Source organism: Mesitornis unicolor, unplaced genomic scaffold (genome assembly GCF_000695765.1).
Source record: "Mesitornis unicolor isolate BGI_N332 unplaced genomic scaffold, ASM69576v1 scaffold13809, whole genome shotgun sequence".
In the NCBI taxonomy this organism is placed as follows: domain Eukaryota; kingdom Metazoa; phylum Chordata; class Aves; order Mesitornithiformes; family Mesitornithidae; genus Mesitornis; species Mesitornis unicolor.
In genome coordinates, this window is record NW_010209367.1 from 26,789 (window position 1) to 48,332 (window position 21,544).

General features: G+C 37.6%; 1 protein-coding gene across 1 annotated transcript in view; it reads right to left on the bottom strand.

The window, feature by feature from the left end:
• Nucleotides 1-21,544, bottom strand: part of VWA8 (von Willebrand factor A domain containing 8) — a gene marked incomplete at its 5' end in the record, with an annotated part of 75,035 nt that overhangs the window by 25,856 nt on the left and 27,635 nt on the right. The window contains 9 exons of the mRNA XM_010192860.1: nt 287-488; nt 2,140-2,294; nt 4,321-4,430; nt 5,057-5,182; nt 5,282-5,346; nt 5,808-5,924; nt 13,375-13,577; nt 14,847-14,985; nt 15,904-16,012. Coding sequence (XP_010191162.1) covers nt 287-488; nt 2,140-2,294; nt 4,321-4,430; nt 5,057-5,182; nt 5,282-5,346; nt 5,808-5,924; nt 13,375-13,577; nt 14,847-14,985; nt 15,904-16,012 — 1,226 coding nt within the window. The remainder of the gene's footprint in view (nt 1-286; nt 489-2,139; nt 2,295-4,320; nt 4,431-5,056; nt 5,183-5,281; nt 5,347-5,807; nt 5,925-13,374; nt 13,578-14,846; nt 14,986-15,903; nt 16,013-21,544) is intronic.

Below are 21,544 nucleotides of genomic sequence, written 5' to 3' on the forward strand. Positions count from 1 at the left end.
AATTGCTGAACTGGAAAGATCATAATCCTGTACCTGGTTCCCAGTGTGGACAGAGGGAGATCCCCTCTACTGGGATAGCCACAGTGTTAATTCCTCAGAAGTATAATTCAGCATGTAAATAAGATCTAAATTAATCTTTAAAATGAGTGCAAATACTCTATTCCTTCTCAAATGCCTGTTTTGTGATTATTGAAAGACATTTTGGAAAAATTCATGAGTGATTGCAGTTTACAAAACAAAAAAAAGCACGTACAGTTGTTGTAGCACAAGTATATGAACCTCTTACCTTTTGGGTAAATGTCTTTCAAAGGCACATCTCCAGGTGCTAAAATTCTGACAACTTGATTAGAAGCCAATAAAGTTACACAATTGGTTTGTTTTGCAGCTCCTGTTTTCCTCCGGGCTCCATAATAAAATGGATCAGAAGGAGAAGCACATTTGCCACTCAGAGAGGAGTTTCTTTTCCAGCTATACACTTCGCTAGGAGACTGCAAGAGAGAAGGAGTCTACTGAACAAAACGTCACTATTATTGAGCCTCAGAACAAATGTTTCTTGCAAAGTTCCACCTCTTACCTAATTTCAAATCAAATGTAGCTACTGTGGTTACCTCTCATATCACCACAGGACAAAGAAAAAGCCTGGATTATTTTGTCATTAAAAACTCCTATAGGAGTGAATAACAACAGACCACCTACACAAGTTTTAGCAATTAAGGCTCTTTGAAAACCTGAAGTTGAATCAACATTCTTTTCATGTTGAACCAGGAACACAAATCATTGAAATAACCCAATCTGGAATCAAACTGCATAGCAAACTGTTACCACAATCTAAGTTTCCACTACTATAGATAAAAAAACCCAGATATTTCAGTAATGAATTCAAAGCTAAGCATTAAGGCTGGGATTTGGCTCCAGGTTCAGAGTCTAAAGAATAAATTGTCTCATCTTGAAGACGACCTCTACATTTGGTCAGCTGAGCATTGCTACTACAAATAATAGCTTAGATACCCTGTTCATACTAAACACCTACACCATTAACACTAAACACTGAATCTGAAGCTTTGTCCCACCATCCTCATGTTCACCTTTAGCACTCCCTCTTTGACAGCCACATGGATATTTAAAACCATGTATAAAGAAAGACAAGGTCTCAGTCTAAATCAGGGAGAGCAAGATGCTTCAACATCAGTGTTGGTATTGTATTTAGTATTTAGCACTCCCTCCTCTAGACTACCTCCCTTTTCCAGCAATAAACTCAAGTATGTTATAAATAATAAGAAAAGCTAGTATAATCAATCTGTTAATATAAATGCAGATCAAGTAAAACTCAAAAGCTAATTGCAGAGACAAGGACTGCCTTATTGACAAAAACATGGCTTTTAGTAATTTTAGAATTCAGAGTATTTTCTTCCATCATTTGGCTTTCTCAAAACTCAGGTCTGTTAACAATTCAATTTTCTAATTTGACCCAATTTGTTAAGCAAACAGGACAATATAAATAAGTAAAGAGAAATAAATCCAAAGAATTAGACATATTGCTTTTATTTTCCCTGTGTTTACCTCCACTCCTTGCAACAGTCTCAGTCATTGCAATGCTAAGTTTCACTTTCCCTTCTGGTCCTTTTCTAATTGTGTCACTGGAGTGAGCACAATTACATGAAGTGTTTACACCTAACTACATTGTTAAATAGTGAAGGGGTTGTATACTTTTGTTACCATTTTCTGTATCTTTTTTCTTTCTCTTAAATCTAGAGTCTTGCTAGCTGCTGCACACTGAGCAAAAAGTTCACACTGAACAGACAAAAATGGTACTTCTATCTTTTTTCTCAGTGGTTATATTTAATCAAAATCTATAAAATCACATAATTTAGAAAGTATTCATCTTGCCAGCTCTATTCAGAACTTAACTACAGTGTATCTTTTCTGTGCTAGACATTATGTTGTCCAATTTCTTCTTATTTCAAACTCCACTGAAATCCCTCTAGATAAGACTACACTACCAAATGGTGTGTAGTACATGAATTTGTCGTTTACTGCCATTCCCTTCTTTTTCCATATCATTTGGTAAACAGGTACTTAACTGGTTACAGAATAAATGAGATCACATTACTTCATTGTATAATAATGTTGAGTATTTACCAAGAGGTCTGGGAAACCAATAACAATAGTAGCGTAATTATGTTCATCTGAGAAAATCCTGTTGGGGGAGCTGATCTTTTGTTCCACAGCTGCCCTGAGGTTTTCTGAAGATAGCTGGTCACTCGAAACTGCATGCGGCACACACAGTTCTGACGCTAAACGGGGAAATTAAACAAAATGAAAGTCATTCAATCCAGATGTGCAGTAGGAAACAATATTAACTGTAAGAGTGCTGAGCACTGATCATTGCTATTACTTTGAGCATAAAATTACTAAAAAGCAGAAGATTTGATTCTACTATACTGTAACGCAGAAAAGAAGTCAGGAAATAACGTTACTTTTGTAAAGTTAAGTACTTAAAATCAGGAAGTACTAGCTTTGTAGTTGCTGATACCACTTAATTTTGCCCTCTTCTGTGCAACTGAGGCAGGAAGCCTATGGAATAGAACTGCATGTGATCTCACTGAGGATTGTTATAATGCAAATGCACATAAAAGCAAAACATGGGTTTGCACAAGCAAGTGTCAACGTGACATTTCTTGGAAGCTGTCTTGCTGTCTTTGTGATTTAAATGATGTTATGTGTAACACACTTCTGGTAAATAATGGTCTAGTTTTCCTTTTTTTAAGCTAAGGAAAAGTAAATTTTATTCTGTGCAACTGTAATAGCCCTTTACCTTGTGTCAAATTAGTCAGAAAATTAGTCAGAACCCGCTATCTTTAGTTCTGCAGAATAGGCTGTCTCCACTTCCCTGGGCAGACTACCTCATTTACCTGGCAGCGGGAGAAAATCTTTCCTCCCTCAAAGGATGAATGGACTACAGGTTTGGGTCAGTGGCAAACCCACACTGGTCTACCTTTCCTTAGCTCTCCTGCCACTGGTTCTGCCTCAAAGAATGAGAGCAGGCTGTTGTGTTTGGGGTTTGCTGGATGATTTGGAAAAAAGTGAAGAGGGGATATGATAACTTTTCAGACTGAAAGAGAAGAAATGTGACAACAAAGGATAAAAATAGCAAAAAAAGCATGCAGCAATAAACTGTCCACAAATACTCAGACACTGGAAATTATAATAACGTTCCTACCCATCTGAGGAATGGTGCTCTATAATGGTTTCTAAATAAGGTAGTAAGAGGAAGGAAACTAGTGTGCTTTGATGGAGCTTGATAAGTTGACAGAGTAAACTGTACAAGAGATAAAAAGGATCCTAGATATTTAAGCTGTGGTTAGAATCTTTGGTATCTGATTTGTTGCTGTTTGTGTAAAATAAGCCGTATTTATTATTTGTCAATAACATTTGCTCATATCATGTTTACGCTGTGTTAATCTCATTCTCATGCCAGCCACAAGGACCAGGACGAAACTTTTTCCCTCTTTAATAGAGGGAAACCACAAAATGGTTTCTCTACTGTTTCCTGTCTCTCTGAGACACACTGAGATAGGCCAAAGCCTATAAACTGTTAGGTAGGATTCATGTGTACTTCCAGTGTTATTAAAACAGGTGGACTAAAGACTTTGTGCACCACAATCAAGGTTGAAAATGTCATCAGATCTGAAGACAGGCAGATCTTGCCAGGCAGAATGATGACCATTGGAGACTTCTGCCTTCTTCTGTAGCTAAGACATACCTTCAATGCCTAGCATCATCTGGGAATTTCACTGAACTAATTCCCCTAACTTTTAACACAGGTGTGCTGGCCTCGATGGCCTCCTGCACACTATCTGCAGAACTTTAGAAACGGTGATTTCTGTTTTAACAGTAGGTCTTTCGTATTTTCATAAGTGTTGGGAAATGTCTTCCAGCTAATCTAAGTGTGTGCAACAGACCTGCAACAGGGTACAAACTAGACTCATCAACACATTTCGTCCCTTCTGTTCCTGTGTTTTAATTCCTGCCCAGTTGTCTTTTTATTACATTTCCACATTTCCTGAAAGTCCATGACTGAGGGTCTTAAATGCTACAACGAAACAAAGATGCTTTATTCAAACAACCTGAAGTTTGAGCATGGAATTTGCCATGCCTTGTGAAAAGTTATTATCAACCAAACATGATAAAGGGAGGGCAAAAAGAGAATCGGAGAGAAGGTTACCCAGACCTTTAAAGTAAAAGAGCCTTGTTTGTGCAGCTGCAAACACAGAAATGATTGGAAAAAAAAAAAGAACAAGCCAAGCTTGCATTCAATACCCGTTGTTAAGCCAAATCCCATTTCAGCAGGCTCTTCACTCAATGCATACAGCTGGCAAACCTCCCTGTCTTCAGCTTCTACATGGGCACGCTTGGTTAAAAGAAATTTCCTGTAAAGGACACATATTTGTAATAATTTCTGATTAAGCTTGTAACTCTAAACAAGGACTTTTATCTTCTGAAAGAGCAAAAACATTTTACATTTATATAAAGAAGGTTATCAACACCTTTTGCTAAAACTAAATATGATTTACCAAACATCTCTGAGATAGGAAAGGGTAAGCCAGCCAGAGGTAGATTTGTCTTCTGGTAACTATTTACACACTTCTATTTGCTGTGCATTTATTTAAAAAAAGACAGGAGAGTAATACTTTCTTCATGTGACCATGAAAGTAAAGCAAGGAACACTAACTCTCAATGCAGCTGTATTTTCAAAGCTAGGTCCACCAACATTCTCATTTCTAAAGACCAATATCACCTCAGTAAAAACAGTATTAAATGCAAACAATCAGAGCTAGTCTAGATTTTCAGAGGCATGAATTTAGGCAGGCATATCCTGTTCGTTTCCTACTCTAAAAGCCTACCTGCACTTCTGCCAGAGCAAATCTGCATCTTAAACATCAACTGTTTAAGCCTAGGCAGGCTCACCAACTGAAAGAAACCAACTCTGAGAGCAGGAATAAAATCCAGACACAAACAGGAAATAATGCCATCAAGAAAACTAGGGTTAACTAACTGATTTGTTTCATTTTCCACCAAGAGCCATCGGTCTTCAGCTGCCAGGAAAACAGATTTCAGATTGATCGGAAGCGAGATGGTATGAGTTTGACCCTCTAATACATCCAGTACAACAAGGCGGTTTCTGTAAAATTGGAAGCCAAGAAAAGAATAATCATATAGGGATGTACACGAGGACATCTGTTATAAATCAATACAATACCAGAATATAATTTACTCTCACCCTGCTTCTTTGTAGAACACTAGCCAGTTTTTGTGTGAAAACTCTCGGCACATTTTGTAGTTGCTCTGTAAAGAATATGTCATACAGCAATTAGTGTTTGTTAGATTCGTTCCAGTGAGTTTCCCTGACTCCCCAGAATGTCTACTGCATTTTTTCATTATCTAGAAATTCACAGCATTAATTACTCCTCAAAATGTTATCTAGCCTGCCTTTTCTCAAGTCATTATAATAGAGTTCATTATTAGGGATATAATCCCTTGTAACAAAATGTTCCATTATTCCCAGGTCTAGCTCCAAAGAGGAATATTTTAAAGATACATATCCTCAGACAATACAACTTAAATTTTTCATACCACTATTCCACAACAATGCTATTTTACGTGTAAGGCATTTAAACATACATAAGCGTAAACAATTAAGTGCCTGGGCTGTATAAACAGAAAAATTATCCTGGGGCAGGTTTTCCAATATTGAGCTTTGATTTAAAAAAAAAAACTGCGTAACAGAGGCAGGTGCTATTCCTCACCATCTCTTCTTTGCTGCTCCACCAAGATGTTCTCTTAGGAGACTCTTGATCATCTGGTAAGAGCACAAGTCGGCGAAGGGCACCATTGTTTGTATCCAGCAACAACACAGCATTGCTCTGTAAATGAAAAGCAGATCCATGTACATCTCAAGCTCATTTAAGAGACCAAAACAAATCTATCTGTAGCACTTTTGCCATTCCAGCAACTTAGGACATTTTGAAAAGACGACCTAGATTTTGCTGGAAAACATAGGCTGGGTCTTCTTGGTTCATTTCAAAGCTCATGGAGAAATTTAATTCTAGAGGTTAAGTAGATGCAACATGGTCTGGAATGATAGTTTAGTTTTTCCAGAATGTTTTATCTTTACATCTCACATTCACTTCTGCACAAGCTCTAGGAACTAGACCAGTCCGGTTCACATGTCCAAGCTGTAGTCAGTTACAGATGAAAGACATGCCGGTTTTGTTCTGTCAAGTCATTAAAATATTTCATACTAGTTTTTAAGTTTTCTTAGCATTCCTCTCAAGTACCCATTACTTAAGTTACACTGAAGGTGAAAAACAGGTGAGATAAAAAATGCCTTAGTATGTTCTCTCCAAGTTCACACTTACGATACCGTGGAGCCTATTAGACATCCCAGTGCATGACAATCTTTGTGATCTGCACGCTTGGACAGTGCCAGAGGTAGGACAGCTGTTGGAGGACAGCAGGATGGCTGGGGGTTGGAAATCAGCAGCAGACAGGACACTGAACAGAGTGGTGCAAGTGTCCTCCACGCATCACATGTGGAAATACCATCTGCTAAATTTTGAACTTCAGGTTTCTCAGTTTGTTACTCAGTGCCCCAAGGTCCACACATGATGTCAAACAATGGGGACATTTTAAACATTTCTTTTTACAAAGTACTGTAGCTCCTAATGTGTTTAACTAAGAATTCGAGAGAACAATCATTCAGGGCTAACTTTAACTGCATGAAATGAAATTTAAAAGGGAAAAAGAACAAGTTAATTAAGTCTTGGGTTGAATTTTTTGTTTGCCATTCAAGGAAACATTACATTCTGCAAGGACATTAGGTTCTGCAAGGACTTACTAAAAGTAAACTGTCTACGTACATCATCTGCAATAACGCACAATAGACGTTAAGGGAGCAAAACATAAATTCCCACAAATTCTCCTAAATAAAACAAACACAAACAATCTGAGTCACAGCGGGTTTGTTCTTCTGGGTACGCTCCATACTTTCACTAGGACTATTTGGGAGAATTAGCTTCAATAATGATAGTCATTTGAAGCTAAATATGGTAAAGCATTTGAAATATTACCATGTTATTTGGAGCACTTGGGAATTTCAGCTAGATTTCAATACCTCTAAAAAAAGAAGTTTGCTTATGTATTACAAACCAAAATTATAGAAATGTGGTTCAGGAAAAAAAGATAGGGCATTTGCTTTGGATTTTGGTTTTCTGCCATATTTTATTTATATAATTCTGCAACAGCATGGCTGAACCAAAGCAATGCATACGCCTTCCACGTGAGACAGAGAAGACATATGAATCAATTACATTCCTCTACTTAGCACTAAATTTATGACAGCAGTTGGTAATATAAAAAGACTCTCCACTCCACCCCTTTTGATGTTAATGGTTTCCTTCTGTGCTGAGCGACTGATGTATATTCTGTCTGTGTTTAAGAATAGATTTTTGCGTCACTTGTGAACACATCCAAGAGCAGCTTTGGCAGCTCTTCAAGTGGGCTGGGAAAAGACGTTGGTGTGCAATTCCGCTGTGTTTGTTCTTGACTGGGAGAAAAGTAACCTTTGGGCGACCTCCCGACCCCGATGTCTGGAATTCCAAACTCTGGACAGATGCAATAACCAATCTCGTGAAGTGGTGCGCCCTTATTTTTAGTTACTGCAAAGTTTCCCTTTCCTTACTGCTGTTTTTATTTTAGCCAGCATTTTCCTCTTAAAAGTCCTGATCCAAAAAGGGCTGTGATTTCACTTTGCTGCTATGGGAAGTTGTTCCTTATGGTCTTGAGGACAGAGAGGAGAGTTAGGGGAAGAAATACACACCAGTTTCAGAGTGGGACAGTACAAACATTTCAGTTTAATCCTCTTGTATTCTCCTCCCCGTGCTAACTCTTATATTTTCATTATCTTCCACCATTGATGCTCACATCTTGAGCAAACAAGGTTGCAAACACAGACTCTCCTTAGCTGTCGGTTTCAGATGAGGCTGATCCTCAGCTTGGCAGGGTGACCCCTCTGTACCTATCTTTGCTTCCTGTCCCACAAGAACCTTTTGTATTAGTACCACTCAAGGACCTAAAGTGATACACATCTAACAATCCCGATGCTGTAAAAATTAGGTACAGAAACAGACATATCATGCTGTTTCTTAGGTTCCAGTGAAAAATAATTCTATGGATGAATTTATGGCTTTGGGCTCAAACCACCATAACTTCAGAGGTGGGAAATATATGCAAGTAGATGAATGGCACTCCAATTAATGCAAATGATGCCTTTCAGACGTTTTGGGAGACTTGGTTGTACTAGAGATTTCAGGGAACTGAGAACTGCAAATACAGATAAAAACTTTGTGCTCACAGAAAAGGAAAGTCTTCACCTTTTCTATAGAAGATGCACACCTTGCTATACAAGAACACCTTTCCTTTTCTGTTAGGTGTGCTTATAGAAAAGGAAAGTCTTATATGAGATTAAAAAAAAAATTAATAACATCAAGTAACTTTTGAAGAAAAAGTTCTCCTGAATGCATGCATCAGAATATTATGGCAACCAGAAGTTTCAGACATTACTATTAGTAGGTTGCAGGTCCTTCCATAAGCAGGTCCCCAGTTGTGGTTCAGGCCAGATGACAAACTGTTAAAATTAAGTCTTCTTTTAGAGGATGTTTGCCATCTTCTACATGTAGAGAGTCAGGTGGATCTCTGTGTCAGCTTCTGTGCCACAGACTCCTTCACTCCCTTGCTATCTGAGAGAAAAGAAGTTCCAGCAGCACCTGGGACAGGGAAAAGCACTGCCCTCCCTCCCCACTCCACTTCCTGATGGAGAAAGACAAAAGCAGATTTGAAGGATGCTGGCAGGACGCTGCCTGGGCAAAGCTCACTGTGCTCCCTCAGGTTACTCCATCCGTCCAGTTGTAGCCTTTCAACAGTACAAAGTACTTGTAAGAAAAAATGGAAGTGTGCAGTTAATTTATAGGCAAATCAATTCTCCATGTGCATTTTCCTCCTATGATCCCACGTAAAATCATGGATAAAGTTATCAAAATTATTTTCAGTTTGTATTTGCTCTCCTGAGCAGGAAAAGCAATAGGTGCAAAAACAAGAAGAAAAGTGAAACAGGCAAGCAAGAAGCTTTATACGAGGGGGGGAAGACAGGGCAAAGGCATTGCTGCTTTGAAAAGATGAAAGTGAATCCCAGCTTATGAGGAAATTACTTGAGATTTCTGAAGAGTCCTTTCAAAGTCTATCAGCTTAGCCTGAACATAATAATAGAGTCAAAACAGCCTGCACTCACCAAGACTGATGGCCACTGTGAGGAACAGAATTGTCTACTCTTTCTTCCAACAAGATGTATCTGCTTAAAAGCAGATAAATCTCCGATTTCTGCTATTAAGTTAAATCCCCAAGGAGTTTAGTTTTAGTAAAATTTTATTTAAAAGGACAGGAAGGAATGGTGATTTTTCATTTTAGTTCACTGGAGGGCTCTATTGAATCCAGATGGATATCATCTGGGAAACAAATCACACAAGCTTACTTGAAGAGCCACAATATCATCATCTCATCCTTTCCAATAAGGTTATCATCTGTTTAAAATTGTTCTTTTTTTTATAACTTAGTCAGAAAATATAATCTCCGAAGATCTTTATTAAAACATAAAAGTGGGAAAAATCTTTAGCTTTTAGTATTGTCTAATTAATGGATTATATTATTTATGAAATACCAGCTGTAAAGTGATTTTTTATTTAATAAATGCAACGTCTTATTTCTACAAGTATTGTTAATACTTCTTGGTCTTTTTGCAAGTACACGCAGACAAACCTCTAAAGCATCACATACATCATTTACATTGATTGTTTTTATTGAAGATCCGTTTCATGTACCCTTAGCACAAGGTAGCTAAGCCTTGGAGTCTTACCCAAAATCCAGATGTGCCACTAACCTCCTTGTCTTAACATGTGAATGCTGCAAATTCTGAGCCTACGGCTGCCAATGACCTTAGTACACCTGAAGGTGAAGGCATCTGGACTATATGTCAAGGCTCCTTCTGTAACCAGTGGAAAGAGAGGCACCTTCAAAGGGCAATTCACCTTGCTCTGCCCTAGCTGGAATGAATTGCTTTTGCAGGTCAGCTTTATGATCCGAATAGATACAGAAGGCACTGGAATGATTAGCTTAGATTGTATTTTTACCTGCTAAAATCAGCAATAATGGATTTCATTTCATATACAGCAATATTCAACTCATTTCAGAGATACACAAAGAAAATCATTTTTCCATGGCTCCACCACAGGAAGAGTTGGGAATAAAAGCTAAGCTCTATGTGGAAAACTTAAACTGCTTGAGAATCTCTTTTTAGATTCAGTGGGAACTTGAAATGCAGAGATCCTAACAAGTGAGCCCTAACATGAGGAAGGACAGCAGTAGCTGTGAGGACTACAACAGCAGCATTAACCCGACCTGTGCATTGGTGCCTCATTTAAAAAAGAAACCCAAATAAATACTAATGTAGTCCATGGATATGAACATGCAATACACAAGATACTCCTTTTTCATAATTTTTTCTGTGCAAGATGCTTATTTAAGTTCCTCAAGAAGGTGAAGATTACCTTTGAACTATGTCCTAAGTATATGTCCTGGTTTGAGCTAAATAGAACTAATTTTCAATTTAGTGATTTTACTTTTCAGCTCAGTCTCTCTTAAGTGGCTGAACTTGCTGAAACTAGCAGTATGTTTATCCAGTATGTGCTGCTAGAAGATAAGCTCAAGGCCAATTGTCTCATCATGGGTGCCATGTCTGCGTCTATGGAGGGGAGCGGACCCAAAACTGACCAATGAGGTATTCCATCCCACATATGTCATACTCAGTATAAAGCCGAGGGACCACGAATGTCTTGACCCTTCCTCCACCTTGGAGCCCTTCCATCTCAGACCCTTTCATCCGTCTCGATCCTGCAGAGGCCGAGGCTTGAGCGGAACCCTGCAGGTTCATCTGCCGCTGATCCTGATCCCTGTGTTCCTGCATCCTGCTCCAACCTGCTGCTGAGTTTGGTCTGGGACTTTTCCAGTGCCCTGCTCTGCAGAGCTTCTGGTGATGTATTCGTCATTGGGGGAGGATGGGAGAAGGATTTTATATTGGTTTTGTATCTATATTTGTACATATTTGTATATATTTCAGTATTTTCCTATTTACATTATTATCCTGTAGTATTAGTATTATTGTTTCATTAAATATTAGTTTATTTTCCAACCCGTAAAGTCTCTCTCCCTTATTCTCTTCTCTCCTCCCTTCTGGGGAGGGGAGAGGGGTTAATAGAGAGTGTCTATCCAGGATTTAGTGGCTGGCCCAGCCCTAAACCACAACAGTATACAATTACTTTTTGCAACCAAGTTTGTAGTTTAATGAAATTTACTGTCACAATCAATGAGTAAGGTCTATCTTAATGTTAGTACTTTGTAAAAAGTCCTAAGATAATGCAAAGCATTCAGAATATTGTAATCCTGTATTATTTGTGTCAGAATTTGTTCACCTGTAGCACTTGCTAAGAAAGGCAAGCCTGAAACTGGCAATATTTAAGCTTTGCCAGAGAAAAACAAGAGGTTACAGTTCAACTGAAGTCATGTGGAAAGGGGCACCAAACTACTGTACTCTCTCTGCAGAGCAATTTTTATCTCTGAGTTTAATTCACACTGTTACTGAAAAATATATTCCACGAGGACAGGCAAAACCAGTCAGAGTTAACTAGCTACTGCTTCATGGATACACCTTTGATAAAACAATCACTGTTGACACCAAATGCTACTGTGATTTGGTTAAAAACAAAACTAGCAGGACAATTATTTTCATGGTTGGAATTTCAGAGACTTAAGAAAGCAAAGAAGCTGGGCTTCATAATAAGAAGTGCGAGACATTCTAAACATTCTTAAGACACGAGACAGACTGCCATCTGTTTTACAGCTTCCTGCATTGATTTTGCCAAAAAAGGCCAAGGATTGTTTACAAACAAACAAATACGTTATATGCATCTCAAAATAGCCCAAATGGTACTTCTATTGCTGTTCAGGACAACCACACAGGCAATCACCACAAGCAGGTAACTTCAGAATCATTTTTTTTCCAGTTGGCACTGGAAAGTGCCCAGGGCAAAGGTAAGGAAGGCACAGCCAGTTCTACTAAAGGTCGAAGAATTGTGTTTCTCATAAGGCATCAAGCTTAACTGTAGCACTTGAGACCAGAAAGTGGAATCAACATTTGACAAGCATCTATGGAACAACAGTATCGCAGAGATACTAGCTATGAAATGACTGACAACTACTTAATAACCCAACTTAATGTAGGAAATGTTCTTTTTGACTGGAGTCTCTCACCTCCTAAAAAATCAGCAGAAGAAATTCAGAAAAACAAAAGGAAAAAACAATCAACAATAATGACCAGATGAAATGCACATGTCAAGCTCCTATAACTGATACTGGTTACTGGTAGGCAATATAATAATCTATCAATTTAAAAAAATTAACAGCAGCAGCACTGTATCAGCTGTTGTCTCATCCCACTCCTGGGCAAAGAAGTTTTGAATTGGAAAGGTTTGATTGGAAATGCTCCAATCAGTTCACTGACAGCAATAGAAAGTAGAAAGTATGTGGAAAGTATGCAATACTTGACTTTAAAAAAGGATTCGTCAAAGCAACACTGAAGTCGTCAGTGGTTCTAAATTTGTATTGTTGATACACAAGATGTCAAGGCTTACACAGTCCTCTTTCTAGTCTGTACTTCAGATGTTACAGAATGAGAAATATCAGGATTTGCAAAACAAATAAAAAATAGTGGCATGAAGCGAACACAAGAAACATTTTACTTGGTGACTCAGAAAATGTCTCTTTCATATACTATTTTAAAAGTAAAAAGAGGACAAGATCGGAGCAGAACCTAAGTTCACAACCTAAAACAGCTTACTTTGTACTTTGCACTTTACAAACATATGCTGCCCAACTGAGAGTCCTGAACTCAATTCACTATCTCCCTTTCTCCCATGAAGGCCAATCTCCTTCTATCAGTAAGAGAAATAAGATAAGCAGGTAGAACTCAGCTTCAAGAATGCAAAAGGACGTTGTCCATCTAAAAATGTGAGAAGAAAATATCTCTACCAAAACTAAAGCTGAAGGCAACTCCCAAGCTTCACATATAGTGAAAAAGAGAACATTCAGAAGCAGGTAGTCTTATCCAGGCTACTTCAATCTATAGAGGTAGGCTCCTCAGCAAACCTATCCTTATGATACTACTTTGCTCATCACTAAACTTTTAGCTGATTTTTAACTTTTTTTTACCTCCTCTTCATGTAGAACCACTTGACCTTTGAGTGGATTTCCCAGTGGTGCCACAGTCACAAAAGGTTGCCAGACACTTCCAATGGTTCTTGGGAAGAGGTCATAAAGATCCACAAAGTATCCACTTCTACCGGAAACATTCATGAAGTACAAGGAAACAGGATTGCAGGTAGTAACGTAAAGAACATTTTCAGCTTCCTCTTCTGAAATAAGAAAATAAAATTAATGAAAGGCTACTGGCATCTTGCATTGCTCTTCTAGAAACATATCTGTCATAAACTCGGCAGATGCTATAGGAAAATATACAGCAAAATTATCATCATTGACACAGGAAGATAAAGAGAGAAATGATCTCTTGATATTAACTAAACATGAACAGGCAGTATTTTGCCACAACACTTTTAATTCTTTAAACAAGTAGTCCAAGGCCCATCTGTGTAGATATGACTGCAGTGCCTGCCAGCTGCTAGAATACACAATATCTATCCAGATGTTTTTGTTTATTTATAAAATTGGTTTTCTCTCCTCCTTTATCTGATCCTCCCTTTCAATTAATATATTTAATAATTAAACATGGGATGAATACAGACATTGTATGGAACTTTCCACATATAGCACCTTTCTGACTGATTTCAAACAATTCTTATAATCAATCCAAAGCCATATAGTTTCTATTTTGCTGTCATAAAAATTTGTTAATGTATTTTAAACTATGGCTACAAGCAAGAAAAGGAAGCATTCCAGTACTGACCATCATTGATCTGTTTATAAAACACAGTAAAGTTCGGACATGTTTAATGATGAACATTAAAAACATTTATGAATATTCCCTATGATGCAATTCACTTTGGGACACAAGTAGCATAGGTAACTAAGGCAGGCTTGATCCAGTGATAAAGAATTTTAATCAGTATAAACACAAGTGGAAAAAAAGCACAGCACTGCAAGTTACAAGATTTGTTATAAAACAAAGACCTAGAGCTAAAGTCAGAGAACTGTTTGGCTGAGGGAACAGCATTGATCACAAAAAGTAGACAGACTTGTAATTTTGTGGCTGCATTCTAATTTAATTATAAATCCTTCTCTTAGCTTGAGAAGGATGCATATCCTTACAAAGACCACAATGTCTCAGTGAAATGATGCTCCCATTTCAGAGGCTGATTATTTTTGTATTTCATCTACCATTAAAGAAAAAAGTGCAAAAAGATCAATTACTATTCCTATGCTCCATATCCTCCATTTCCACATTCCAGTTCTTAGTATTGTTCCTATACTCCATTGCAAACATAGCCAGAAATACACACTATTGTAAATGCACCGAAGTGATGTTATTACACTTAGAATCCCCCATATTGCTCTTTTATATTCTGCCAATGGCTATCAATAGCCTAGTTCTTCCTCATCTCTAGGATATTTCACATATTTTTAACATTGGGGATCATTAAAAAAGTTAACAGCTTTTCTTACCACACCTTTTGTTACTGTGACATCGCAAACTAAGTTAACTTCACCCAAAGGCAGCGTCCAATAGGCGAGTTCTTCTGTAAAACTGAGGGACCTGGCTTCCTGGCGTTCCAGTGGAAATCCTTGAATATTTACGTACACAGGGCCCTAAAACAAATTATAACAATGATAAAGTATTGATAAAATACTTCACTCAATTCTTCACGGAAACCTAGAAGTCTTCTTCAAAACTTTTAATACTACTAACAACTGAAACAGACAAATTACTAAATAAAGGCAAAAGGAAATTATTTTCTGCAAGCATTCTGAATGTCCACACTGCCATTTCCTTTACAATACAGAAACCATCATGCTTTTCCTCTTTAGCCTTTTATTGGTTTGAAACTTTTATTGCTCAGTGGCATGAAGGAGGTATCATGTACTGATAAAATATACTTGATACAAGAAAAAGATCAGTATATTTTTCTTCCAAAGAAGTTCAATATCAATTTCTTATTATATAAAGTTTAAATATCAACCCTACATCACTTTTTTCCTTATCCACTGGAGTAATAATTACTGAAGCTAAGCCAAGAACTCAAAGCTGAAAAGTTCATTGAAGCTTTGGCTGCAGGTCAAACTGTACCAGAGGTTCAGATTTGAACTTGGCAGTGCTAAAGACCCATATGAATTCAGCAGCATGCAAAATAGGAAGAGAAAACAGCTTTCTTTTCAGTGTCTGACCTTAAACAAAAATTGAGATCTGGGGCCTGAAAATGGCCACCTCCAAGCATCAAAAACAGCTGCAAAGATCCTTCAAATACGGTATTTTCAATATCCTTATAACACCCGCTTTTCAAGAACTTCTGACCAAAATTACTGATTTTAAAGCACATTGCACATTATGAGGGCTAGGTATACAAAACCACTAATTTCTGTAGTCAGCATAAAAAACCTAAAAGATAACAAGGACCATGCTTTTAACATACTTTCCTTCCTGAAGAAATTAATCCCATTTTAAATTCTTCACATGTTGATACATAAAAACAGGATTATATAAATTCAGAAAAAAACCCAAATACCAACCTTTACATCTATTTTTTGAGTTTCTGTTGGACACTGCAGTTTCTGTCGTGCATTCCCTGGCTGATTGATTTTCCAGTAACCCATAAATTTAAGCTCTGGTAATGGCAGTCTGTCAAACAATATAGGAACAAATGAATGTTTACATTCATTAACCAGGAACTAATATGGAATAAACTATTTAAACAACTGCATTTTTCCAATGAGACATATCTGAAGATTCTCTTGTATAAAACACTTCCTCACTAAAATATTTAATTTATGTTTTACACCACAAAAAAATTTAGCCTTCTGGAATGCTAATGCAGTCACAACCTAAAGAGCATCATAAAAAAGGCAGCAATTCACATAATATGGCCTCAAAAGGAAAACTTTTCTAGTCTGAATTATTTGAGGTATGTAATAAAATATATCCAAACTGCATCTTGCTTTGCTTTATTCAGATGAGGCAGGGTGTGATAGCACCACTTCAAGGAACTCCTGTCAGTGGTACGCTCATCTAAAAAAACATCAGAATAAACATAGTAAACACTGGCAATAAAAGTTCAACAAATTATTTCCATATATTTTGCCACTGATATGAACAAAGGCAAAAGTACACAGACCTGAGAGTATTACATTGCCTTCTGGCCAGTACTGTCTACAGAAAGGATGGAGGCATCTTTGAAAGACTCAGTTGCTTGTCCTGGTATAATTTCTTCATTTCTGTATCTTCTATTTCATAGAATCACAGAATGGTTTGGGTTGGAAGGGACCTTAAAGCTCATTCAAGTCCAATCCCCTGCCATGGGCAGGGACACCTCCCACCAGACCAGGTTGCCCAAAGCCCTGTCCAACCTGGCCTTGAACACTTCCAGGGAGGGGGCATCCACAACTTCCCTGGACAACCTGTGCCAGTGTCCCACCACCCTGACAACAAAGATTTTCTTCCTAATATCCAGTCTAAATCTGCTCTCTTTCAGTTTAAAGCCATTACCCCTCGTTCTATTGCTATCTGCCCTTGTAAAACAAGTCCCTCCCCAGCTCTCCTGTAGGACTCCTTCAGGAACTGAAAGACTGCAGTAAGATCCCCCCAGAGCCTTCTCTTGTCCAGGCTGAACAAACTCAACTCTCTCAGCCTGTCCCCACAGAGGAGGTGCTCCAGCCCTCTGGTCATCTTCGTGGCCCTCCTCTGGACCTGCTCCAACAGGTCAATGGGCCACAGCAAAACTTACTTATATAGGAAAAAGAAATGCTGGTGTATGACCAAGTCGCTTGACAGCAAAACAGAGAGCACTATTTTTATTTCTTTCCTCTGAAGTGATTTGCAACCACTGGAAGCAGTTTAACTTTGTTAATTGGCATGAATACCTTCAAGCTAATAAACTCATCACTTTTGGTTTCTTTTATTTGAGATCACTTGAAAAAGACCTCCTACCAAAACTGCATTCTGTGTTACACATCGTTGTGCATCACTGTACAGCTACAGAACTTGGCAAGAGAACAGACACATTCCTTCTTCCCAGTTTCTCTAAATATCTCCAAAGTTTATTTTAAGAAAGTTCTCTCAGACTGTTTGTTAAAAGTCTGTCCATGGTCTCTTCTGTCCTGTCCGATGATGCTCGTTCCTACTGCTACAATTATTTCCTCTCTCTGCACAACCAACCTGGCTCCTCTAGATATTAGAGGTTTCTTTAATTTCTTGATATTAATTTCAGAATAAGAAGGGATCCCAAATCAAAAAACCTCAGTTAGACTATATATGAATCTTGGGGAACTTTAATTTTACCTTTTTTCCACTGAGAACTTAAAGGAAAATTCCAGGGAATGAGCACTAATATCCTCTAATCCTTTGAAGTCATGCAGGGAAGCCACACTAACATTTCTTACTGGTATCCCAACACCAGATCCCAATCAATCTAGAGAAGCCAGCACTCACAGGCAGTCACTCAACCTCCGTCACCATTCTGCATTTGGACCATCTGTCAAGGCAGTCAGATAGCCAAAGACGCTTTTTGCAAATAGAAAACTGTTTGTATGCTATAGATTGTTGATGCTTAAAGATAAATATATATATAAATATACCATTGGGGCATGTAATGAGGAACGTGCATCTCATGAATGCCCTCTCTTAGTAAAAGAGTCAGTAGAGCCTTCAACGCCTGCTTGTTTTCTAGTTAAAAGTATCAATAGATACGAATGTTTGAAGAGTGACTTAGTTTGCATTGCTCCTACTTCAGTTAGCAATTTTCCATTCTTTACACCTAGCTAGTCTAGCCAGATTCTTCCCAAATTAAGAAGAAAAATAAGACAAACTCAAAAAAAAAAGGCAAGTACAGTATAATGTAGACTACAACACATGCCATTAAGAAAAAACATTCAGGATACACTATTTCAACACACACATAATTCTTAGTTAAATTTATTCATGCAGTCAGAAAATGGGCAGGCAGTCAAGTCAGACTAAATGTCGGTTTATCCACTAACTGGAATTTTACTTCAGGCCTCCATTTGGGTTTCAAATGATTTGTTGGCAAAACATTGGTTATGACTTCAGCCAAAACCCTCTTGTGTGCAAGAAGAAACTGGAGATTATTTTTTTTGCTATGGTGACTCCAAGTAGCATAATCTCTGATATGTCTATAATCAGCAATAATTGTTTCCCGTTAGCTCAATGGAACAACTTCCACAAAGATTTGGACTTTGGTTTTAATTCCTTACATGTTACTCCCATGGACAACATCCTAGAAATCAACGGGTTCACTAATAATCATGAATACTTATTAAATTTTAAAACAAAACATATGGTAATAACCAGCTCTAACCAAATACCCTGCTTTATATAGAAACAGAATTACAGATTGCATTCCCAAAGAAACAAAACATTTCCACTCTCCCTCAGCTTTCTGGAGATTTGCTTTGCTAATAGTGCCTCTCTTCCCTCAGGAAAACTGATTTCTCCTTTCTCCTAGATTCTTGAGGTTCTGTTCTGTTTCCTGTTTCTGGATGACTTAGTTTCTCTGGGGCAGCAGAATAAGTCATCACAAACAGCAAAGAGGTGGGAAAGGTAGACCAGAATTTAGGAATAAAACAGAAATCAGAATTCATAATACAAAGAGTAATGTGGATCTTATTCTTCCAGGGCCTTACAATTCTTTTTTACTCCATCTCGCTGCTCTCTCTTATAAATCTGATCTAAGAAAGACTAAAGAGTATTGAAGGAGCTGATGGCATTAAAGGTCTTATCACCAGTCACCTTCTTGAATGATTTTTCAAGAGTGAGGATGCAGGACTGGAACAACATGCCCACACTGATAAAGTGTATGCATCTTAACAGTTTTCCTCTAGTGAATACATATGATAGGAGAGAGATTTTCTTTTCCCAGGACTTATAAGTAACAAGCAAGTTTTGAAAATAACTTCAAGTGACAGTACTAGCAAAAAGCTTCACAAAGTGCTCCTGCCACACTGCTGTATTTCAAATTATTTAAGTAAGTGCTGTGTACATAAAAAGCAGACAGAATACTATGGAAATGCCCCCATCGGCAAAATCCGTGAAGAAAAAAGATCTGATGGGTGTAAAACGTGTAGTGGTGGGGCAAGAACAGTACTGAATTTGTGAAGTGTAGAGTGATCCAGGATTTTTGCCTTCCTCAAAAGCTGAAAAGGGTTTCTAGAACAGAAGAAGTACATGGCAGACTGCAGTAATCTTGTAAGAAGGCCAAGACTTAAAAGCAAGTTCTAAGGAATTATTCCTGATCAGTTCTTTGATTATGGATCTGTCAAAGCCTATTGCTTAAGGAAAACTGAGATATATTTTTAATGTTTATTTACTAATTTGAAATCTTAGTTTTGTACAAGATCACAGCTGTCCATGAAATTGTTATATAAGCAAGTGTTTTGCTTAGAAAAGGTGATTGCACAGGACTCACAGTTGATGGGGCAATTCTACAGATAATTACTATTTAGCTTGATTTTCTTCATGCACAGCAGTCCAATTATCGAAGGAGAATTCTCTAGTAGCTTCTACCACTGAAAAACTTTCCAAATTGACACCTACAGAACACAATATCTTTTCATTTGTATCCTTTTGATTTTAGAAAATAAATCCATTTTTAGGATAAAAAAACAATGTGTTCAAAAAGTCAGTAACATCTGCTTTATAAAGTTATTAATTTAGCTTTCTGAGAATGTACTGGAAAATGGTTACAAATCTTTAAGACTGACGTTCTACTGAATGCAAATTCTCTCCAGCCAGCTATTGCACTGGTACAGCCTTACCAGCCAGATCTCCGTACTTTATTTAAACATGTTTTGGTTAAAAGCATAAGCAGTAGACATACAGAGCAGTCTTATGTTAGGCCTCCCATTCCCTGACAGTCAAATGCAAATCTCTCTGCCCCCCTGCTTCCCTTGCAATGCACAGGTTGAAAAAGAGACACATTTGGTATAAGACAGGTTCAACATTTAACTATGGATTACCTGGGGGAAGAAAAACAGGCTGAAGAGACAATGAAAGATGTTAAAATGTACGTATTTGCATTACATATAAAAAATCCAGATCATATACAATGAATATTCAAGTTACAGCAACCACCTGGAAGTGGATGCTGTCAGGAGGAAAAATATGGAATAGCAATTGCGTCAAGGATAAATGCCAGAATTAGAGGTGAATGCAGTTTTACCTAGGAACTGTGCGACAGAATGGCAGATTAACGAGAGTTCAGACAAATGTGGCACAACAGATGTCAACAAGAAAAACAAAACGTAATTGTACATAAAGAAAGATAATGCGTTAGCACAGTGAGTAATCCATTTTACGCACTATTTCTTGGCAAAACATCATAGACAAGCCATCTGCTTTACACACAATACTGATAAAAATTATAAACTATTGAACAGGTGATACCAGGAGATACAGACTATATCATGATGTTATAAGCTGACTATACTGAACATTTCAGTGCCCTGAAGTATGGTCATCCTATTTGCCAAAAAAAAAAACCCAAACAAACCAAAGGAAACAAAACACAAAAACACCAAGTAAAGCAATACTTTACATGTCCAATATATTATACTAATTTTGGAAATAAAACAAATTAACATCTACAAATTAATTTTTCTCTTGAGAAAATAACTACTGCTGTAATTCTTTTCCAAATGGTCATTAGACCCATCTAATCTTTCCTTCCAGTATTAGCTATATTAATTCCAGACCCAAAGCTAGAATTCCTCTAAGGTTCATTGGTACCTTCTGTCAAATTTCCCCTGTAATTTCAGCTGAATACAACCCTCAAAGTTCCCTCCATTGAGAACCTGTACTGTAGTGCATTGCTTGTATCTCTCATGTTTTGTTCCTATATTTACAGCAGTTATGTTTCAGCAACAATTTCAGTAATTCTGATTTATTTAGGTTTTCTTTTAGATTAAGTAATAGGTGACAGACAGACTTCCCTAAAACTTATTAAAATAAAACAAAGATTCATAAATTGTTTGATCCAAGACACGCCAGAGAGTACCAGTGTAAAGGAATCAGTATGTCGGTATAGTGACTTTCCTGTCCTAGAAACATCTGGAAATGCTTCTGTATCAGAAAGCTTCTTAATTGCACAGGATTTGTATTCTTACCAATAGCAATGATTTTGCTGCAGGTATGGCTAACATC